Raw genomic sequence first — 20,961 nt, 5'->3', positions numbered from 1 at the left:
ATGCATCATGTGATGGCATCTTAACCATTTCTAAGTGTACATTTGAGTCATGTCTATTTGCATAGCTGTACAACAGATTTCCAGAACTCTCTTCATCTTGCAAAGGTGAAACTCCCTACCCATGAAACAAAAACTCCCCAGCTCCCCCTTCCCCAGCCCCTTGCAGCCAGTGCTCTATTTTCTGTCTCTATGAGTCTGACTACTCTAGATACTTCATGTCAGTGGAATCATGCAGAGTTTATCTTTTTGTGACTCCCATGTTTCACTTAGCATAATGGTCTTTGGGTTCTACATATAGTAGCTGACAGAGCACTTCTTTCCTTTGTAAGAGTGAATAATATCCCATTGTATGGATGCACCACATTTCGTTTATCCATCCATCCATGGATGGCCTTTTGGATTGCTTCTACTTCTGGTTGCCCTGAATAACGCTGCTATGATTATGGATATGCAAATGTCTTTTTGAGACCCTGCTTTCAGTTCTTCTGGGTATATACCCAGAAGTGGAATTGCTGGGCCTTATGGCACATAGGGTCACTCTTAGATTTTTTTTTACTAAAGGATGTTCCTAAATCAGCTAATCAGAGAAAAACAAGTATCATATGGTTTCACTCATACGGGGAATATAAGGAATAGCACGGAGGATTATAGGGAAGGGAGGGAAAACGGAATGGGAAGAAATCAGAGAGGGAGACAAACCATGAGAGACTGTAAACTCCGGAAAACAAACGGAGGGTTGTGGAAAGGAGGGGGGTGGAGGAAAGGGGTAAGTGGGTGATGGGCATTAAGGAGGGCATGTGAACTGATGAGCACTGGGTGCTATATGCAACTAATGAATCATTGAACATTACATCGAAAACTAATGATGTACTATATGTTGGCTAACATAATTTAATTATGTTAGCCAATAATTTAAATTTAAATAATTAAAACAATTTAAATAATTAAATAATTAAAATTTAAGTAATTAAATAAAATAATTAAAATGATTTAAATAATTAAAATAAAAGAAGATAACGGAAAGGTGCCTGGGTGGCTCAGTTGGTAGACCATCTGGCTCTTGGTTTCAGCTCAGGGCATGATCTCGGGGCTGTGAGATTGAGCCCTCATCTGCTCCCTTCTGGCTGTGGAGCCTGCTTGGCATTCGCTCTCTGCCCCTCCCTTGCTCACTCCCTTTCTTTCTAAAAAAAGAAGACCACAGAAAGCGAGTGTATGTTAGGGGATGATGATAGAGGTGAGGTGAGGTGAGGTGTTTCCCAAACTTCAGGCTTTTGCACACCAGCCGATTTTTTGGTGTATGTTTATTTGACGGCGAGAGAGGGAGCACAAGCAGGGGGAGCAGGAGACAGAGAAGCAGACTGCCCACTGAGCAGGGAGCCAGTGTGGGGCTCGATCCCAGGACCCTGGGATCATGACCTGAGCCGAAGGCAGAGGCCTTAACCCACTGAGCCACCCAGGCGCGCCTAAAGATTTTTTAAAATTGATTTTATTTTATTTATTTATGTGAGAGAGAAAGAATGAGAGAGAAGGAGCATGAGAGGGGAGAGGTCAGAGGGAAAGGCATACTCCCTGCTGAGCGGGGAGCCGGATGTGGGACTCAGTCCTGGGACTCCAGGATAATGAACTGAGCCGAAGGCAGTCACTCAACCGACTGAGCCACCCAGGCACCCCATTCAGTGCAATTTAATGACTGTCCCTGCAGGACCTCAGACTGTCTTAAATGCCATGAAGGGAGGAGAGGGACAAGTCCCGCATTTGGGACATCTAGGTTAGGGCTTGCTGAAGGCCATTTAGTGGTATGTGGGTGCTGCTTTCTGCAAAATCTCTTTCCCAAAGCTGGGAAGAGAACAAGTGAGGATCCTGGATAAGGTGGGGGTTTTCCTGGTTTGCAGTGACAGAGCAGTCTCCCCCTTTTGTTAGGACTTCCATAAACGAAGTACCACGGAAGGGGTGGCTTAAGCAACACGATTCTAGAGGCTGGAGGTCCAAGATCAAAGTGTTCATAGGGTTGGTTTCTTCTAAGACCTCCGTCCTTGGCCTGTCGATGGCACCTTCTCGAAGTGATTTCACATGGTTCTTCTGGGTGTATCTGTGTCCTAATCTCTTTATATATATATTTTTAAGATTTTATTTATTTATTTGACAGACAGAGATCACAAGTAGGCAGAGAGGCAGGCAGAGAGAGAGAGGGAAGCAGGCTTCCTGCGGAGCAGAGAGCCCCATGCGGGGCTCGATCCCAGGACCCTGAGATCATGACCCGAGCCAAGGCAGCAGCCCAAACCACTGAGCCACCCAGGCGCCCCCCTAATCTCTTCTTTTAAGGACACTAGGAAGATTGCATTAGGGCCCACCCTAGTGACCTCATTTTACCTTAATTACCCTTTTAAAGACCCTATTTCCAAATATAACACATTCCGAGGTACTAGGAGTTAGGACTCCAACATATGCATTTTGGAGAAACACAGCCCGTAACCCCCTCTTTCCCTTCCCTTCAAACCCCCATATCTCCCCCTACTCCCCACTCTCTGTGTCTCCCCCTGACCTCTGACACTCTTTTTCCCTCATAGGATTGGAACCTTCTTCTGCCCTCTGCTGCCCTTTATCCAAATGATTACTCTTTTCATCATGTTTTACGTCAAAAATGTGAGTCAATCTGAAGTTGGAGTCAACTAGCCTCTCTCAGTCCCATGTGACCCTGTGGTGGTTGAAATTGCATTGGGGATGGTAGGGGTTGGTGCTGAAAAGGGCATCAGGAAGCCAGTGCCCAGGTGGGGTCCCTCTGGCCTGCTTCTCTGGCCGCAGATGGGAGCTGGCTGTTTCTCTCTCTCCAGATCAGCCTGATGATGAATTTCCAGCCTCCAAGCAAAGCTTGGCGAGCCTCACAGATGATGACGTTCTTCATCTTCTTGCTGTTTTTCCCATCCTTCTCCGGGGTCCTGTGCACCCTGGCCATCACCATCTGGAGGTAAGAGATAGGAGCCTTGTGGCGAGGTCTTAGAGATGGGGTGGGTGAAGGCTTTAATATTTCGGCTTTATTATGATTAAGGTATGGTGAGGCCAGCAGATCAGAACGTGAATGCTGTTGAAGAGGTGATTTGTTATTCTCAGACCGCAGTAGAAGTGGTGGGGGGGGGGGGGAGTACCACACCACGGGGGGCCACGTGTGGAAGCCCCAGGGTTGGTCAGGTTGCAGAGGGAGTGAGGAGAAAATGTGAGCAAGAGCCTCTATGGTGGTTTCCATGGGAAGGAAAGGTCGAGGCAGGGGAGGCAGGTTTAGGATTGGCTAGTTGGAACAATTTCAGTGGGCTTTGAGGTATAGGGGCTGACTGGAGTTGTCTGGTACCTGGGCCTGGGGTGATCAGGGCACAGGGGTAGTGACCCTGAGTGTGAGAGCCTGATAGAGTCGGTGGAGGGTAGGATAAGGGCTCTGGACCAAGGGCTGTCTCTCCAGGGTCAGTAAGACCCTGGATGTCAAAACATCAGAGTGAGAAGACATGCTTAATAAGCTTGATACATTGTTTTAGCCCAAGTTCCCTTGGAAATCAGCAGACACAACAACCAAGGGAAGGAGGAGATCTTGGTTTGGTCACCACCTACCTAGCAGGTGACTTGGCACAGCTTCCTCACTTCTCCATGTACAGCCGCTTCCCAGAACAGGGACAGGACTTCAGCCAAGTGAACCGAAATGCCCTGCTTGAGCTGGTTCCTTCCGAACTCTCTGACCTCAACCCACGTTGGCTCCACTTCCCTTTATCCTCGTGGCTCTTGCTCCATGCCTGGGACCCTGTGAGCCTCTCCTGACACAGGGTGGAGTCTTCTGTTTGAGGTGTTCTCCCCACTCCCTTTGCTTGGTGGCCTTCTGTCCACCCTCTGTTTCTTTGCTCAGAAGTCATCTTCAAGAGGTGACCCTCCTGACCCTGCTTATCTATGTCAGTTCCACCTCTTCTCTCTCTCAGGCAGTTTCCTTTCTTCATTCATCGTTCATGGTCAGAAAAGCCTTTATTTGAACCTTTGTTTAATCATTACCCAGTAGTTGTTCATCTTTCTTTTTTTCATAGTTTATTATTTTTTTAAGATTTTATTTATTTATTTGACAGACAGAGATCACAAGTAGGCAGAGAGGCAGAGAGAGAGGAAGGGAAGCAGGCTCCCTGCTGGGCAAAAGAACCCGATGTGGGGCTCGGTCCCAGGACCCTGGGATCATAACCTGAGCTGAAGGCAGAAGCCTTAACCCACTGAGCCACCCAGGCGCCCCTATTTTTTAATTTAAAAAAAAGGATTTTATTTGAAAGAGAGGGGGAGTGCATGAGTGAGGGGAGGGGCAGAGAGAGAGGGGGAAACAAACTCACCCCACTGAGCAACGAGCCCGATGCGGACTCCATCCCAGGAACCTGGGATCATGACCTGAGCTGAAGGCAGATGCTTAACTGACTGAGCCACCCAGGCATCCCTAGTTGTCCATCTTTCTTACTAAAATGTAGACCCAAGAGGGCACAGTCCACATCTGTCTTATTTACTATGGAATCCCCAAGGGTTAGTATCTAGCACAATGCCGGGTACAGACAGGTACGGTAAACTTTTATTGAATGAATGAATGAGTGAATGAATGAACAAATGAAAGAACAGAGGAGTTGACTTTTAGGATGTAAGCAGAACTGGAACCATAAGGAATTCAGGGCAGGCTCCTCAGTTTAATGATGTCTTTGCATCTCCCTTTTCTCTCTCTCTCTAACCAGTTCCTAGTTTCCCTCTAGTTTCTGTTGGTTCATAACAACTGACTGCATGTGGCCACTGTTGCCACAATTCAGCTCCAGCTTCACAATTCATAATTCACAATTCACAATTCAGGTTCAGCTTCCACAAATCACAGGGACCCCTCTTCATATTTCTTAGTTCAAGTTCCCCAGAAAAAGAATCTGATCACCCAGTTCAGTTCTTCATGCCAGGATATCACTGTCTCCTCTTTGGATGGGCAACAAGTAGATCTGGTGAGAAGCCTGTCTGGGAGCAGGTCTTTGGAGTACAAGTCACATGTATAAAACATAATAGCTGAGGCCTCGAGGGTGAGGGTTTCGTTTGGAAGGAGGGTATGTGTACAGCAGGCAAGAATTGCTGCTTCCAGGGGCAGAGCCCAGAAAGAAGAGTTTGATTCCAGAAAAAGCTATACCCAAGTCCGGTGCTAGAGATGTCTTTCTGTCCCTTGTTTTACCAGACTGAAACCTTCCGCTGACTGTGGCCCCTTCCGAGGTCTGCCGTTCTTCATTAACTCCATCTACGGCTGGATCGACACCCTGAGTAAAAGGCCCAGCTACCTGTGGGTTGTTTGGATCTACCGGAACCTCATCGGAAGTGTGCATTTCTTTTTCATCCTCACCCTCATTGTGTTGTAAGTGGAGCACCTGAGGAATCTGGAGGGGGAAACACACCCTTAACTCTGCCCTGGGTAGTCTGGGGGAGGTTTGCTGGGAGAGCAAAGAGCTACAGTGTAGCTCAGTGTTCTGAATGCTCCTGACTTTGCCCTTGAATTTTTAAAAAAGTTACTTATTATCATCTTGTCCTAGATTTTCCTTTCTTTTCTTCCTTTCTTTCCTGTTTTATGAAGGAAGTAATGCCTGCTATGCCTCCTCTTAAGAAATAACATGAACACAAAATGAAAATTTGGATTTGAGACTGCTTGGGAAAATTGTGTGTGTAATTCTTTCTGAGATTCTGATTACATTGAAATGGGTCGGGTGTTGTTAGTAGGTAGGATAGTGTTCTTCCATTTGCAGGTAAAAACAATTGATTTCTGACTTCTTGTGAAAAAATAGATCTGCCAAGGCTGGTGTTATCTTCTTGCGGGAACAGTTGGTTGGCTAATAGCTGTCCCTATCTAGAAGCCTAGTCCTGCTGGCGTTGGAGACTGCAACCCCTCCCCAAGAGAGACGAAACTCAAAAAGCACAGGCTAGTGGAACCAGTGGGTGGTGCTTACAGAGCAGCCTCTCAGTTTTATAGGTGGAAGTGATGAGACAGAGATGGGCTGGCTTGCAGAGATAGGTTCCGGGCTATACAGCCTGTGAGTGACACAGGGGCTAGAACCAGAGTGTCCTTGCTCCGGGTCGTGCCCTCCCTTCCCTACACTAGGTTGTCACTGACCTCTTTAAAATGCTGAGCTTTCCTAGGGCCTTGTTGCATCTTACTTCTAATTCACTGGGTAGCTTATTAGAGATCCAGAATCTTGGGCCCTACCCCGGACCTACAGAACCCCAGAATCTGCATTTTGACAAGCTTCCCAGGAAATCTGTATCACATTGAAGTTGGAATAGCAATGTCCAGACTCACAAACTGGCTACACGTGAGAATCATGTGTAATTTCTAAAAATACTGTCATCTGGCCCTCTGCCCAGAGAAGCTCAGTTAATTGATCTGAAAAGAGGCCATGGAATGAATCTTTTTTCCATCTCTCATGATTCCGTGTGCAGCCAGGTTGAGAACTGTTGCTCTCTCTCTCTCTCTCTCTTTTTTTTTTTTTTTAACTTTACTTGAGACAGAGAGCACAAGCAGGGTGGGGGCAGGCTCAGAGGGAGAAGGGGAAGCAGACTCTGTGCTGAGAGGGAGCCCAACATGGGGCTTGATCCCAGGACTCTGAGATCATGACCGACCCCAGCCGAAGGCAGATGCTTGACCATCTGAGCCACCCAGGCACCCCTGGAGCCATTGCTCTGATGTATTTAACCTGTAACTCACCCAGATACAACTTTTCAGGAACACTGTAGGGCCACAATCCACTTGCAAGCACATATCTCCGTTTCTTTGCATCCTTTTGGAATTTAGGACCTGCAAAACATTGGCAAAAGTGTCTGTCATTCTTTCTTTTCTTCTCTTCTAGAATCATCACCTACCTTTACTGGCAGATCACAGAGGGAAGGAAGATTATGATCAGACTGCTCCATGAACAGATTATCAATGTAAGTTCCCTTAGTCCCTCTGTTCTCCTCCTCCTATTTTTTTTTTTTTTTTTACATTTTATAAGGGGAATTTCCAGACATACTCTGAATATGTCTGAGTGCTCACCACTCAGTACCAACTACTGTCAACATGTGGATACTGTTATTTTATTAACCCTCACATAAATCTCAGGATTATTTTATTTTATTGTTGTTACATATAACGCCCAGTGCTTATCATCTCTGGATTATTTTATTTTATTTAGTTAATTTATTTTTTTAAAAGATTTTATTTATTTATTCATCAGAGGGAGAGAGAGATCACAAGTAGGCAGAGAGGCAGGCAGAGAGAGAGGGGGATGCAGGCTCCCTGACGAGCAGACAGCCCGATGTGGGGCTTGATCCAAGGACCCTGAGATCATGACCTGTCCGGAGACAGAGGCTTAACCCACTGAGCCACCCAGGTGCCCTTTCTGGATAATTTTTTTTTAGTTAAAGATTTTATTTGTTTATTTGACCAACAGAGATCACAAGTAGGCAAAGAGGCAGGCAGAGAGAGGAGAAAGCAGGCTCCCCACTAAGCAGAGAGCTGGATGTGGGACTCTATCCTAGGACCCTGGGATCATGACGTGAGCCGAAGGCAGGGGCTTTAACCCACTGAGCCACCCAGGTGCCCTCTCTGGATTATTTTAAAGCACATCTAGACTTATATAATTTTATCTGTAAAAACTTATATGTGTTTAAGAGAAACAGACTTTTTATTTTTTAAAAAGATTTTTTTTATTTATCTATGAGAGAGAGACAGAGATAGTGAGAGAGAGCAGAAGCCTGGAAGAGAGGGAAAAGCATGCTCCCCACTGAGCAGGGAGCCCGATGGAGATACAGGCTTTTAAAAAATATAACCACAATGCCATCATCAAACCTAAAAGAAAGGGTAATAATTCCTTACTGTCATCTCATTTGCAATTAATGGTCAAATTTTCCTGATTGTCCTCTGAAGTGTTCTTTTTAAATTGTTTTTAAAGATTTTATTGATTCCTTGAGAGAGAGAGAGAGAGAGAAAGCACAAACAGTGGGAGAGACAGAGAGAGAAGGAGAAGCAGACTCACCATTGAGCTGGAAGCCCGACTTGGAGCACGATCCCAGAACCAGAGACCATGACCTAAGCCAAAGGCAGAGGCTTAACCATCAGAGCCATCTAGGCACCTCTGTGAAGTGTCTTTTTACACTAGCGTTGTTCAGATCAGGATCTGAGAAAGGTAGCATTTGTTGGTATGTTTCTTGATTCTTTCTTTCCTTTTTTAGATATTTATTTATTTATTTATTTATTTATTTATTAGAGATCGAGAGAACACAAGCAGGCAGAGCAGCAGAGGGAGAGGGAGAAGTAGACTCCCCACGGAGCAGGGAGCCCAATGTGGGGCTTGATCCCAGGATCTTGGGATCATGACCTGAGCCGAAGGCAGTTGCTTAACCAGCTGAGCCATCCAGGTGCCCCTTGTTTCTTTTTATCTATAATTGTTCACACCTCCTTTCTTCTCTTGCCATTTATTGTTGACGAAACCAGATCATTTGTCTTGTGGTAGTTGTTACATTCTGGATATATCTGATTTGCAATCTTGTCGATCTTGTCGTGGTGTTCACCATTGTTTCTTTTTTCTTTATACTTCCTGTACCCTGCTTGTGAGATTTGAAAACCTGATTAAATTCAGATTCAGTGTTTTAGCTAGAATACTTCAGAGATGATGCTCGGAGCTGCTTATGGCATCACCTTGAGATATAAAATGTCCAGTTGTCTATTTTTGTGATGTTAAAAGCAATCAGTGGGTCCATGCTTAGTTAGCCTGACCCATCCATTGCAAGGCTCCCCATCTGCCTTTCACCTGATGGATTTTGCAGGCTTTGATTAATATTGCCTAGAAGACCTACTGATTTTGTGAGAAATGACAAAATAGTGGTACTCTACTCCTAGGAATTCTTCTGCATTAATTAGCTAGAATTCCTCTATGAAAAAAGGAATTTTTGCTCACCAACTATTTGACTATATTGTAATACAATTTATAGAGGAAAGGCAACATAGATGCATTTTCCCCTTTTATTTGCCAGTTTTTAAAAAGATTTTATTTATTTATTTGACAAAGATCACAAGTAGGCAGAGAGACAGGCAGAAAGAGAGGAAGGGAAGCAGGCTCCCTGCGGGGCTCAATCCCAGGACCCTGGGATCATGACCTGAGCTGAAGGCAGAGGCTTTAACCCACTGAGCCACCCAGGCGCCCCAATTTACCAGTTTTTAAATGATGTGTTGGTACCCTCCTGTATTAGTTTCTTGGACCTGCCATAGAAAATTACCACAAACTTGGTGGCTTAAAATAACAGATTTATTCTCTCACAGTTCTTGATGCCAGAAGTCCAAAATCAAGATGCCAGCAGGTTTGGTACCTTCCAACGCTGTGAGAGAGAATCTGTTCCATGGTTCTAGTAGCTTCTTTTGGGGACCACTGGCTCACCCTGCTGTTTGTTTGTTCAGGGCTTCCTAACTGTTCTCTCTGCCTCCATCTTTGCAAGTTCTTTTTCCCTGTGTGCCTGTTTCTTCCTTCTCTTCTAAGGACTCATCATTGAATTTAGGGTTCATCCTCATCCAGAAGGATCTCATCTCAGAATCTTTTTTTTTTTTTTAGATTTTATTTATTTATTTGACAGACAGAGATCACAAGTAGGCAGAGAGGCAGGCAGAGAGAGAGAGGGGAGGAAGCAGGTTCCCCGCTGAGCAGAGAGCCCGATGCGGGGCTCGATCCCTGGACCCTGGGATCATGACCTGAGCCGAAGGCAGAGGCTTTAACCCACTGAGCCACCCAGGCGTCCCTCATCTCAGAATCTTTAATTACATTGGCAAAGACCTCATTTCCAAACAAGGCCATAGTCACAGGTACTGGGGTCAGGATAACTTGGACATATCTTTTCAAAAGGGAGATACTGTTCAACTCGCTACACCTAGCAACCTCCAAATGTGGCCAATGAGGATTTAAAAATTATCCTTATGGGTTCATAGATTTACGTATACTTGGGCATCTTTTTTTTTTTAACATTTTATTTATTTATTGGACAGACAGAGATCACAAATAGGCAGAGGCGCAGGCCGAGTGGGGTGCGGGGGGGAGCAGGCTCCCTGCTGAGCAGAGAGCCCTATGTGGGGCTCTATCCCAGGACTCTGAGATCATGACTTGAGCTAAAGGCAGAGGCTTTAACCCACTGAGCGCCCCGGGCATATTTCAATTATAATAATTTATTTGTGCTTAAACAGTCTCATCCTTTGCTAATGGAAATCCTTTTGAATTTGCTCCTAGGCTCTTTTGACATGACCCCAGAAGTCTTTCTTTCTTTCTTTTTTTTTTAAACATATTTTGTTTACTTGACAGAGAGAGAGAGAGAGCACAAGCATGGATAGCTGCAGAGGGAGAGGAAGAAGCAGGGAGCCCCATTCAGGGCTCGATCCCAGGACCTTAGGATCATGATCCAAGCCAAAGGCGACCGCTACCAGCTGAGCCACCCAGGCGCCCCTGATGACTCTAGAAGTCTTTGATAGGTTACTTGCTCTGTGGAAGGATAAAATGTTCCAGGCTTTTCTTGTTCATTACATGTCCCAGAACATGAATAATTTTTTCAAGTAGTCCTGTTGAAATGGTATTTAGAGACCACAGTCTGGGAATAAGGTTGCTCATGGCTGCTGGGCTGGTTCCCTTTTCTTCTAAATACCAACATAATTATGACATGAACACTTACATCTAAGAACATAGGAAAGAAGCAGGATTCCCCAGCGTACTATCTACTTGAATCTTTGGGGTTTCAGATCACTTGGGTTGGTCCTTTATATGGTATAAAGAAAGGGCATGGATTAATTATGTTCTTTCACCTGCCTGTTCCCACAAACATCACCTGTATTTTTGTGATACAGCACGTAGAATATTTTGGGCAAGTCTTTAGAAGATTTTAACAGGGGAGGGATTTGATTTTAAAACCTTCTGTTGTAAGGGCAGTGCCAAGTTGAGGGATTTAGATGGCATCATTTCAGGGAGGCACCAGAAGCATCTCCACAGGTCTGCATCTGTGGGAGTCTGGCCCAGAGGGTAGACCACAAAGACAGGCTCGTTGTCTCTAAAAGAACCCAGACTAAGAGGCTGGAAATAGGCTCAGTAACAATCCTTCTCAAAGTATGATCACCTTCATTGAAACTCTTGAATGCTTATTAAAAATGCAAATTCCTATTACCCTGATCTCCTCCAACAAGTAATGGCAACAGATAACATTTGTTGAGCATTTACACGATGCCTGGCATGTGCTAAATAATGAACAAAAATTCCGATTTAATTTTTATTACTCTCTCTGGGGCATACAAATCTTTTAATCCCTATTTTAAAATTAAGGAAACTAAGGCTTACATATTGAAATGACCTGCTGAAAGTCTCAGGGCTAGTAAGTGGTGGGACTTGAATTGGGCAAGGCCAGAGTTTGTACTCTTAATACCATGCAGCTTTGCCTCCCTGAGTTTAGATCATTTGGATAAATCCTAGGAGTTTTCATTTTTGCAAGCTCTCCAGGTAATTCTAATTGGCACTAGAGTATGGAAATGGCTGCTAGATACCAGCACTTTCCAAACCAGTTGGCTATATCCAAGACAGCTAGCAGACTTGTTTAAAATGCCAATTCCTAAGGACAGCTCTTCCTTGCAGAATTCCAGTGAATAAATGTAGAAGGAATGAGGGAAATATAAAATTATTATGAGGGGCGCCTGGGTGGCTCAGTCAGTTGGGCGTCTGCCTTCATCTCAGGTTGTGATCTGAGGGTCCTAGGATTGAGCCCTACACTGGGCTCCTTGCTCAGCGGAGAGCCTGCTTCTCTCTCTTCCCCTGCTTGTACTCTGTCTCTCTGTGTCAAATAAATAAATAAAACCTTAAAAAAGAAAATTATTGTGAAGCACATACCACTGCAAAAACTGTTGGATGCTAAATGATAATGATAACTGTTTGTTAGCTACTCAAATTCACGGGTGAAAGTTTAATGAGAAAAAAGGGCGGGGTGCCTGGGTGGCTCAGATGTTAAGCATCTACCTTCAGCCGAGGTCATGATCCTAGGGTCCTGGGATCGAGCCCCGCATCAGGCTCCATGCTCAGCGGGAAGCCTGCTTCTCCCTCTCCCACTCCCCCTGCTTGTATTCCTTCTCTCACTGTCTCTGTCTGTCAAATAAATAAATGAAATCTTAAAAAAAATAAAAGACTCTCTCCCTCTGTCCTCTCCCGCCCCCTCCCCCCTTCAAATACATAAGTGAATCTTAAAAAGAAGAGACAGAGAGAGAAAACATGGTGGCAGTCTCTATCCTGTGTCTGGGACCCTACCTGCCTTAAAAAAAAAAAAAAATCACTCTTCTTTCCATCATTTTCTTCTTTTTTTTTTTTTTAAAGATTTTATTTATTTATTTGACAGAGAGAGATCACAAGTAGGCAGAGAGGCAGGCAGAGAGAGAGAGAGGAGGAAGCAGGCTCCCTGCTGAGCAGAGAGCCCAATGCGGGACTCGATCCCAGGACCCTGAGATCATGACCTGAGCCGAAGGCAGCAGCTTAACCACTGAGCCACCCAGGCGCCCCCATCATTTTCTTCTTCACCTCACACCATTCTCCTTATTTTTGTTCTTGTTTTTGTTTTCCTTCTTGGCAGGAGGGCAAAGATAAAATGTTCCTGATAGAAAAGTTGACCAAGCTGCAGGATGTGGAGAAGAGAACAACCACCAGCTCGTTCATCCCGGAAAGGAGAGATGTAGAGGTGAGACGGGACTTCGCCTGGGGGTCCTCGCTTGTGACACAGACTTGCCTCCTTGTAAAATGTGCGTCAGGAAACGCGGGTAGCATAAGGGCACTTCACTTTCTATGTTTAAACATTTCTGTATTTTTTTATTTAACAAGTAATGTCTGTTCAACCCTTTCCAAGCTGAACCTTGTTCTTGGTGCTGGGGTTACCATGATAAAGGCCCTCATGGGGCTTGGGTGCATCTCTTGTCTAATCCAGGCATCCAGAAGTATTTCCACCGAGAGGGAAAGTACCTTGAAATCTCATCCCACGGTGATAATGGTTCAGTGTATACTCTTCTGGATCTTCTTCCCTAGGCATCTCTAAATATACATATATATGCATCTGCATATACAAATTTATTAATTTATTAGAAAAGTGGGGCTATACTATACACCTAGTATCATAACTCCATCCCTCATCACTTAATACTAAATTTCTGACATTGTTTCAGTTGGTATATATTTGGACATTTGGGTTGTTTCCAGGTTTTTTGTTTCTAATACTAAAAACAGTGTGTAATGAAACATTTTAAACTATTTTTATGTGAGTATTTTTGCCATAGGGCATGCCCATGATAATGTTAATAGATTTTACCATATCATACTCTTAAGAAGATTTTACCAATTTTATGCTTACCAAGAGGGTATAAGAGGTATTTGAAATCCTGCTCTAAGTCCAAAACCCTTGTTTGCTTCCTTCGTGTCCCAGAAGATATGGATAAACGGTAAATCCACTTTAATTTCAAATGCCACTGGGTTTTGGAAGCTAGGATCTTGTCGGAAGAGACTGCCATGACATTTACTATCTGTGCAAATTAATACCATTTACATGATGTAGATACAGCATCTAGAGGCCTGACTCTAAATCCTATGCAGGCAGAGATGCTGTCTGTATCCTTAGAGCCCCAGGCCCTGATATATTACCTGGCATATTGTAAATGCTCAGTAAATATCTAAGAGATGAATGAATAAATTAATGGAATCACTTTCCCTTAAAAGACCAAACAAAACATGTTTTCTTTGTCTGTGACTGAGCCCTGGTTTCCATCTGCCACATCTTAATTTTGAAATGGAGGGGGCTCACGGATCCCATCAGCTATGCAACAGGACCCGAGTCTGCATTCTCTTCCAGTGATGAGGCCACCTGTTTTATTCCCTTTCAGCAACCGGACCCTTTGCATGTCAGGGAACAAGATGCTGCTTGTGGTGAGTAACCAGACTGGCCCTGAAGGAGACCCAACCAAATGAGAGCGGGTCAGAGCTGTTCCTGCATCAGCCTTTCAATGAAAAGAACTGACCCAAACTGGCTTTAGCAAAAATCCAAGAATAATTCTTGCCTGAAGCATGGCCAGAAGCTGAGACTCAGCATATGTCACCAGAACCTGGTTCCTTTCTATACCGTTTTTTTTTTTACCATGTTAGCTCTTTTCTCGAACAGGCCCTTGCTCACAATTTATCAGCCTCTTATACCTTCTCAGATTCAAGTCTAGTGGGAAAGAAGGAGAGACCCAGAATTCTCAATGTATTTCATTGGATCTGACCGGGTGATGTGTGCATCAATGAGCCAATTGCTGTGGCCATGAAAATGTGGTGATTCATTGGCCAGATCAGACATCTGTAGGTAGAGGGGGTACAACCAAACAGACCCTAGGGACTGAGAATGGGGAAGGGTTGACTTGCCAAAGGAAGTCAGGAGTTGAGGCCAGAGGAGAATGAATTTTAGGGAGGAAACAAACAAACCCATTCATCTTTTTTGGGATAGCATTTACTGATGTCACCTAACGGTGGGAGTTCAAGGGGAGAATTGCAGAAACTTAACAGAAGAAGGCAGGAGGATCTTGAATTTGGTCTTTCCCTTGGAGACTCGAGGCAGTGGTGCATCGGTGCTCATTCCTCTTTTCTCTGTCCATAGACCTGCGATTAAGGCGATCAGTTCAAGAAGAGAATCTAGAGGCGTGATGTTTGTTGCAGCAGTCAGACACCCATCAAATGAAAAGACAAAGATGGAACTACTTCTTCCATGACACCCGGGCCTTTCTGAGCTTCAGGAGGGGAATTCAAGCCATTAGCCATGACGGGAAACTCGCCACATTGTATATACTGATGCAAATTTGGTCATTCCCTGCTGGGTTTTTTTTTTTTAAATATATATACCTGGATTGCTGATTTTCCAAGATAAAATATTTGGGCTTTGAAAATAAAGACTGTTGTAACATTTAGACTGGTTCATAAAGACCTGGAAGAGAGAACCTGGGAATTATGTATTCAGTCTTTAAGAGATGTGCACATGGATTATTGGTCCTTAGAAATCTCTCCTCCTGGCCCCGGCAAAGGTTTGGAAACCAGTGCTCAGACAAATAGTCCGGCCTGAATAAAAATGGGATCCTTATTCAGGGATGTGAGGCCTCTAAATTTGGGAACCTACATTTGTTCATGACCTTGAACTACAAATATCCCACCCCATGTTACCCAAAGGTGAAATACAACAAGAGATCTTATCTAAAACCTTTATTGAATATCAAGTATGAGTCTTTGGAGCTGGCGTGGGTGTGGATGGGGATTCTACCCCTGTGAGGTTGACACATAAGTCAGCATCAAAGTCTTACGTTGAATCAAACATGAAACCAGTGGTGATGTGAAACATATGTATGTATATGTGTGTGTGGAATGGATATATATGTACGTGTGTGTGTATATACACACATATGTATACATAGCATTCTTTTTAATATTTTTATTTATTTAAGTAATAAATAATAAATTTTTATTTATTGAAGTAATCTCTACACCCAGCATGGGGCTTGAACTCACGACCCTGAAATCAAGAGTGGCACATTCTTCCGACTAAGCCAGCCAGGTGCCCCAACATATAGTTTCTTTTGCAGATTTGCTAAATGATTCACAAGGCGTGTGACTGTACTTAGAACTGAAGCATCCAGCAGAAATCACCAAATTATTCAGGTGAGAAGTCCCTTCTTGAGTAATCACCACCATGAAATGTAACTGGAACTGAATTTTGAAAACATTTAACATGCGTTTGAAACACAAGCATCTAGTCAATGCCCAGTCATCGATTCACATTTCATTCACTTATTTATTCGTTAACTCCTTTCATCAGCTGGTTAATTTTTGGGGTTTTGTGCTTGCTAGTGGTTGCACGCTGTGTTTATTCATTCATTTAACAAATACATGCCAAGTAGTTGTGAACAAGGTGGTGAACAACTCAAGACACTATTGGTGCCCTCCTGTGCTTATTGCCTAGCAGATTAATTTATTTCATTTTTTAAAAAGATTATTTAGGGCGCCTGGGTGGCTCAGTGGGTAAAGCTGCTGCCTTCGGCTCAGGTCATGATCTCAGGGTCCTGGGATCGAGTCCCGCATCGGGCTCTCTGCTCAGCAGGGAGCCTGCTTCCATCTCTCTCTCTCTCTCTCTCTACCTGCCTCTCCATCTACTTGTGATCTCTATCAAATAAATAAATAAAATCTTTTTTAAAAAAATAAAAAGATTATTTATTTGCTTGAGAGAGAGAACGTGAGTTGGGAGGGGGTAGAGGGAAAGAGAGAAACAGAATCCCTGGGATCTTAACCTGAGCTGAAGGCAGACACTCAACCAACTGAGCCACCCAGGCGTCCCTAGCAGATTAATTTAGACAGTTAACTAATAAATAGTAAGGAATTGTGATTGTGATAGGTGCTGTGAAGGAGAAGCCCAGGGGACTACAGGAGACTTAACTTGTTGGTGAGGTCAGTGAAGGCAGCCCACTGACTTGATGTCTGAAGTGACTTTTTCCCCCTCTGTGTCATCTTGATGCTGCTTTGTGCTTCTTTGGCTTCTCCACTAAAATATGAACTTCCTCTGAAAGTAGCATTTTTGCTTATTCACCATATGCTAAGGGCTTATATCTGGAATGCTTCTCTTTTTGCTTCCATGGCTTGTGTCAACTCCTACTTCTCCAGGAAGTATCAGGGAAGAAGAAAGATCTAGTCTGTAGGTATCACAAACATTTGGATGCAAGGATACTTTTAAAACTTGGACTCGAGGGGTACCTGGGTGGCTCAGTTGGTTAAGTGTCTGCCTTCAGCTCAGGTCCGGATCCCAGGGTTCTGGGATTGAGCACCATGTTGGGCTCCCTGCTCAGCAGGGACTGCCTCTCCCTCTCCCTCTGTGCTCTTACTTCCTCTCAAGCTTTCTCTCTCAAATAAATGAATAAAATATTTAAAAAAAATTTTTTAAAAAGGGAGTACCTCGGTGGCTCAGTGGGTTAAAGCCTCTGCCTTTGGCTTGGGTCATGATCCCAGGGTCCTGGGATTGAGCCCTGCATCAAGCTCTCTGCTCAGGGGGAGCCTGCTTCCCTCTCTCTCTGCCTGCCTGCTTGTGATCTCTGTCTGTCAAATAAATAAAATTTTTTAAAAATAATAAAAAAAAAAGAACAACCTTAAGCTTGAGATAGGGACTATATTGGCTTGCTAGGGCTGCCGTAACCAAATCCCACAGAAGGGCTGGCTTAAAAAAATTTATTTTTCCACATTCCTGGAGGTGGAGATGTACAAGGTCATGGTCCTGTCAGTGTCCACAGTTTTCGTTTCCTTCTGATGCCTCTTGGGCTTACAGGTGACTACCTCGCTGTGTCCTCTGCATGTATTTCTTTTACTTTTTGCCTTTTTTTTTTTTTTTTTTGCATGTACCTTTTATGTGTTCAAATTTCTTCTCCTTATAAGGTCAATGGGCAGATTGGATTAGGTCCCACCCTAATAGCCTTAATATAACTTAGTCACGTAATTAAAGGCCATATATCCAAATATGATTATATTTTGAGGTATTGGGTTCAGATTTCCAGCATATGAATTTTGGGTCAATACAGTTCAGCTTTCTAACAGGGGTCAACGCTCCCAGTCCTCTCAGGGCCCCGTTAGGCATCAGGGTCCTCAGCGCCGGCTGCAGTCAGAATCACCGGAGCCGCTGACCACCAACAGTCAGGCCCAGGTCCCAGTCTAGACCAACCAAATCAGGTGCCTGTACTTTAAAGGTCCCCAAATGGTTTCTGTGGAAAACCAGGGCTGAGAACTAGTGAACCAGGATCTAGAATACCTTATGCATGGTTTCGCTTTTTCAAGTTTCCATGATCCTGTTTTCGCGTAGGAGAGAGCACCAAGGAGCCAACACCGATGCAATCACATGAGGGTTTACTTGACAAGCTTGAGCTTGGGCCCAAGTATACCCCACACAGCGGAGTAGGGACTTGGACCCCAAGCTTAGTTAAGGCAGGGGTATTTATGGGTTCCTGTTACTAAAGCAGGGTGGGGCTTACTAAAGCAGGGTGGGGGAAATTTCAGCCCTTGGGCACAGGGGTCTGAGATGGCTGCCGGAGCTAAGATGGCTGTACCTATGCTAAGGCTAAACCTGAGGTGGGATGGCCTTGATTTTTCTCGGCCTCCACAGACCCCTGGTCTGCAGCCAGGAAGCAGATGGGTTCTCCTTCTGCCCAGTTGTCAGGAGGTCAGTAGTAGCCTAAGGCTATGTCACAGAGCCTACGCCCCTCATCTCGCTTCATCTCTTCACACAGGCATTTTATCTCCTTCAATCATGAGAAGAAGGGTGAGTACGGGACAATGTTTGGAGAGAGATTACATTCACTTAACTTGTTTTATAGTATATTGTTACTGTTATTGTCTTACTAGGTCTGATTTCTAAGGTAAGCTTTACCATAGGTGTGTGTGATGGGAAAACTCATAGTATGTATAAGGTTTGGTACCATCCAGGACTAAGGCATCGGCCCAGGGATGAGGGGGGAGTGCTGTACTTCTTCCCAAAATGCCTGACCAGAAAAGCCACCTGAACATGCAAATAGGGAGCTTAGAATATTGTATTAGGGAGGGGCGCCTGGGTGGCTCTGTTGGTTTGGTGTTCACCTCTTGGTTTTAGCTCAGGTCATGATCTGGAGGTCGTGAGATTGAGCTCTGTGCTGGGTTCTGTGCTCAGCTCAGAGTCTGCTTAAGACTCTGTCCTGTCTTCTTGGGGCACCTAGATGGCTCAGTCATTAAGCATCTGCCTTTGGCTCAGGTCCTGATCCCAGGGTTCTGGGATCGAGCCCCACATCGGGCTCCCTGCTCTATGGCAAGCCTGCTTCTCCTCCCACTCCCCCTGCTTGTGTTCCCTCTCTCACAGTGTCCCTCTCTGCCAAATAAATAAAATCTTAAAAAAAAAAAAAAAAAGACTGTCTTCTTTGAGATGCCGGGGTGGCTTGGTTGGTTCAGCATCTGCCTCCCGCTCAGGTCAAGGTCGCATGGCAGAGGGGACAATTTTTATCTGTATTGAGTTTCTTGGGATGACCCCTTGATGCTGCTGAATACTGAATCATTTATCTGTAACTCCCACTTGAACTAGGTCTGTACCTCTAGTTTCCTTGATAAGTTTCCAGTTGGCTATCCCATAATTCAGTCCTTCAACAAACATTTATTGAGCATCTACCATATAACAGGCACCATCATAGGTGTTAGGAATGATCAAGTTTTTCTCTTTAGTGAGTCCTTGCTACGCGCTGGATACAAGGATAGGCAGGGGTTTAGGGTATGAACTCTGGAATTACATCACCTGGACCAAATCCTTATGCTGTTACTGGTGTGTGACTTTAGGCAAGTTACTTAACTTCCCTGTGCTTTGGTGTCCTTCACTATAAAGTGGGATTGTGGGGCGCCTGGGTGGTGCAGTCTGTTAAGCATTGGACTCTTGGTTTCGGCTCAAGTCATGATTGTAGTAGGGTGGTGAGACTGAGCACTGTGTCGGGCTCTGTGCTCAGCAGAGAGAAGGCTGGAGATTCTCTCTCTCCCTCTGTGCAATGCTCCCCTCCCCCACACACTCTCTCAAATAAGTCTTTTTAAAAAACAGAGTGGGATTGTGATGGTAGTAACCTCACAGTGTTGTTGCAAACACGCGGAAAGCATTTGAAAGTGTCTAGTATGTCAGGGAGTCCATAAATGTTAGTAACATTTTACATGCCTTTTACATGCACTTTGTTATTTAATCAGCCGCCCCTAGGGCAGTACCAATACTGCCCCTATTTTGGGTGCCTGGGTGGCTCAATTTAAGCATCTGCCTTTGGCTCAGGTCACAATCCCAGGTTCCTGGATTGAGCCCCGAGTCAGCAGGGAGTCTGCTTTTCCCTCTGCTCCTCCCCTCACTTGTGCTGTCTCTCAAAAATAAAGAAAACTCTTAAAAAAAAAAATAGTGCCCCTATTTTACAGATCAAATAAGGAACTTGTCCAAGCAATTAAATTGCTGACCATAAAATCGGATTTAGTTTTCCCTGATCTCAAATCCCATTTTTAATCCCTATATTAATCCTTCCAAGTGCCTAATAGTAGTACTAACACCTTCTTTCTTCACCCAAATTCTCCATTCTTCAAGGACCCAACATCTTAGCACTGGAACTCAATCCTTCACTGGGTCTGGGTCAAGGGCAAAATGGATTTGGGACAAAGGTCAAGTAACAGAACTCCTGGCTCTCAGGAGGTCTTCCCACAACAGAAGGGGTGTTAACTCTATACTGCCCTGGAAAGAATCCCTTGTCTGCTGTGCAGTGCACTTGCCAATGTGGGGTTCAGTCTTCAGAAGCGTTTGGTCTTTGGGCTCCCCTCCTCCTCTTGTTGTTCTAGTCGTGGTGTGGTATGGAAGTACGCACAGCTTAGGTATTTGTTCTGTTGATTGAATAAATCTTTCTCCTGTTGTTAATTTTCGGATTCAAGAAAACTTCTTTGTAAATGTTGATGGCAAATGTCCCAACCCCCATCCATCATGCCCTTGCCAATGCCAACTGTAGCGAAACTCAACCTGCATGTCTACCGTCAAGCCATGTGGACTGGTGGTCCGGTGGCTTCGAGTGGGAGGCTGGTGACCCACTGGGGCTTAGGAGGGAAGTCATGCCCAAGTTGAGGGCCTGTGGGCCAGGGTGTAGATGTGGCCGAAAGGTGGGAGCAGGGTCAGCTACAGGAGACAGATGGCTTCGCAACTTTCTGAAGACTCAAATTCCATTTTCTTTCTTTTTTTTTTTTTTTTAAGAGAGAGAATGCATGTGCCAGCAGTTGGGGCAGAGGGCGAGAGAGAATCTTAAGCAGGCTACGGAGCCTGATGTGGGTCTCCATCTCTCCGCCCTGAGATTATAACCTGGGCTGAAATTAAGTCAGATGCTTAATCAAC

At 44.6% G+C, this 20,961-nt stretch overlaps 1 protein-coding gene across 7 annotated transcripts in view; it reads left to right on the top strand.

Moving 5' to 3' along the window:
* TMC5 (transmembrane channel like 5) overlaps positions 1–14,986 on the top strand; it is a 71,886-nt gene extending 56,900 nt beyond the window's left edge. For all 7 annotated transcript variants that reach the window (XM_004750295.3, XM_013055122.2, XM_004750296.3 and 4 more), the window contains 7 exons: positions 2,568–2,643; positions 2,832–2,965; positions 5,213–5,386; positions 6,870–6,948; positions 12,637–12,741; positions 13,931–13,973; positions 14,680–14,986. In XM_004750295.3, coding sequence (XP_004750352.3) covers positions 2,568–2,643; positions 2,832–2,965; positions 5,213–5,386; positions 6,870–6,948; positions 12,637–12,741; positions 13,931–13,973; positions 14,680–14,726 — 658 coding nt within the window. In that variant the 3' untranslated portion in view covers positions 14,727–14,986. The remainder of the gene's footprint in view (positions 1–2,567; positions 2,644–2,831; positions 2,966–5,212; positions 5,387–6,869; positions 6,949–12,636; positions 12,742–13,930; positions 13,974–14,679) is intronic.
* Positions 14,987–20,961: the final 5,975 nt, after the last annotated feature.

The sequence above is a fragment of the Mustela putorius genome, unplaced genomic scaffold, assembly GCF_011764305.1.
Source record: "Mustela putorius furo isolate JIRA1106 unplaced genomic scaffold, ASM1176430v1.1 tig00004007_pilon_pilon_pilon, whole genome shotgun sequence".
Taxonomy (NCBI): Eukaryota; Metazoa; Chordata; class Mammalia; order Carnivora; family Mustelidae; genus Mustela; species Mustela putorius.
The sequence above is the reverse complement of the archived record's forward strand: the minus strand, read 5'-3'. Positions and strand labels throughout refer to the sequence as shown.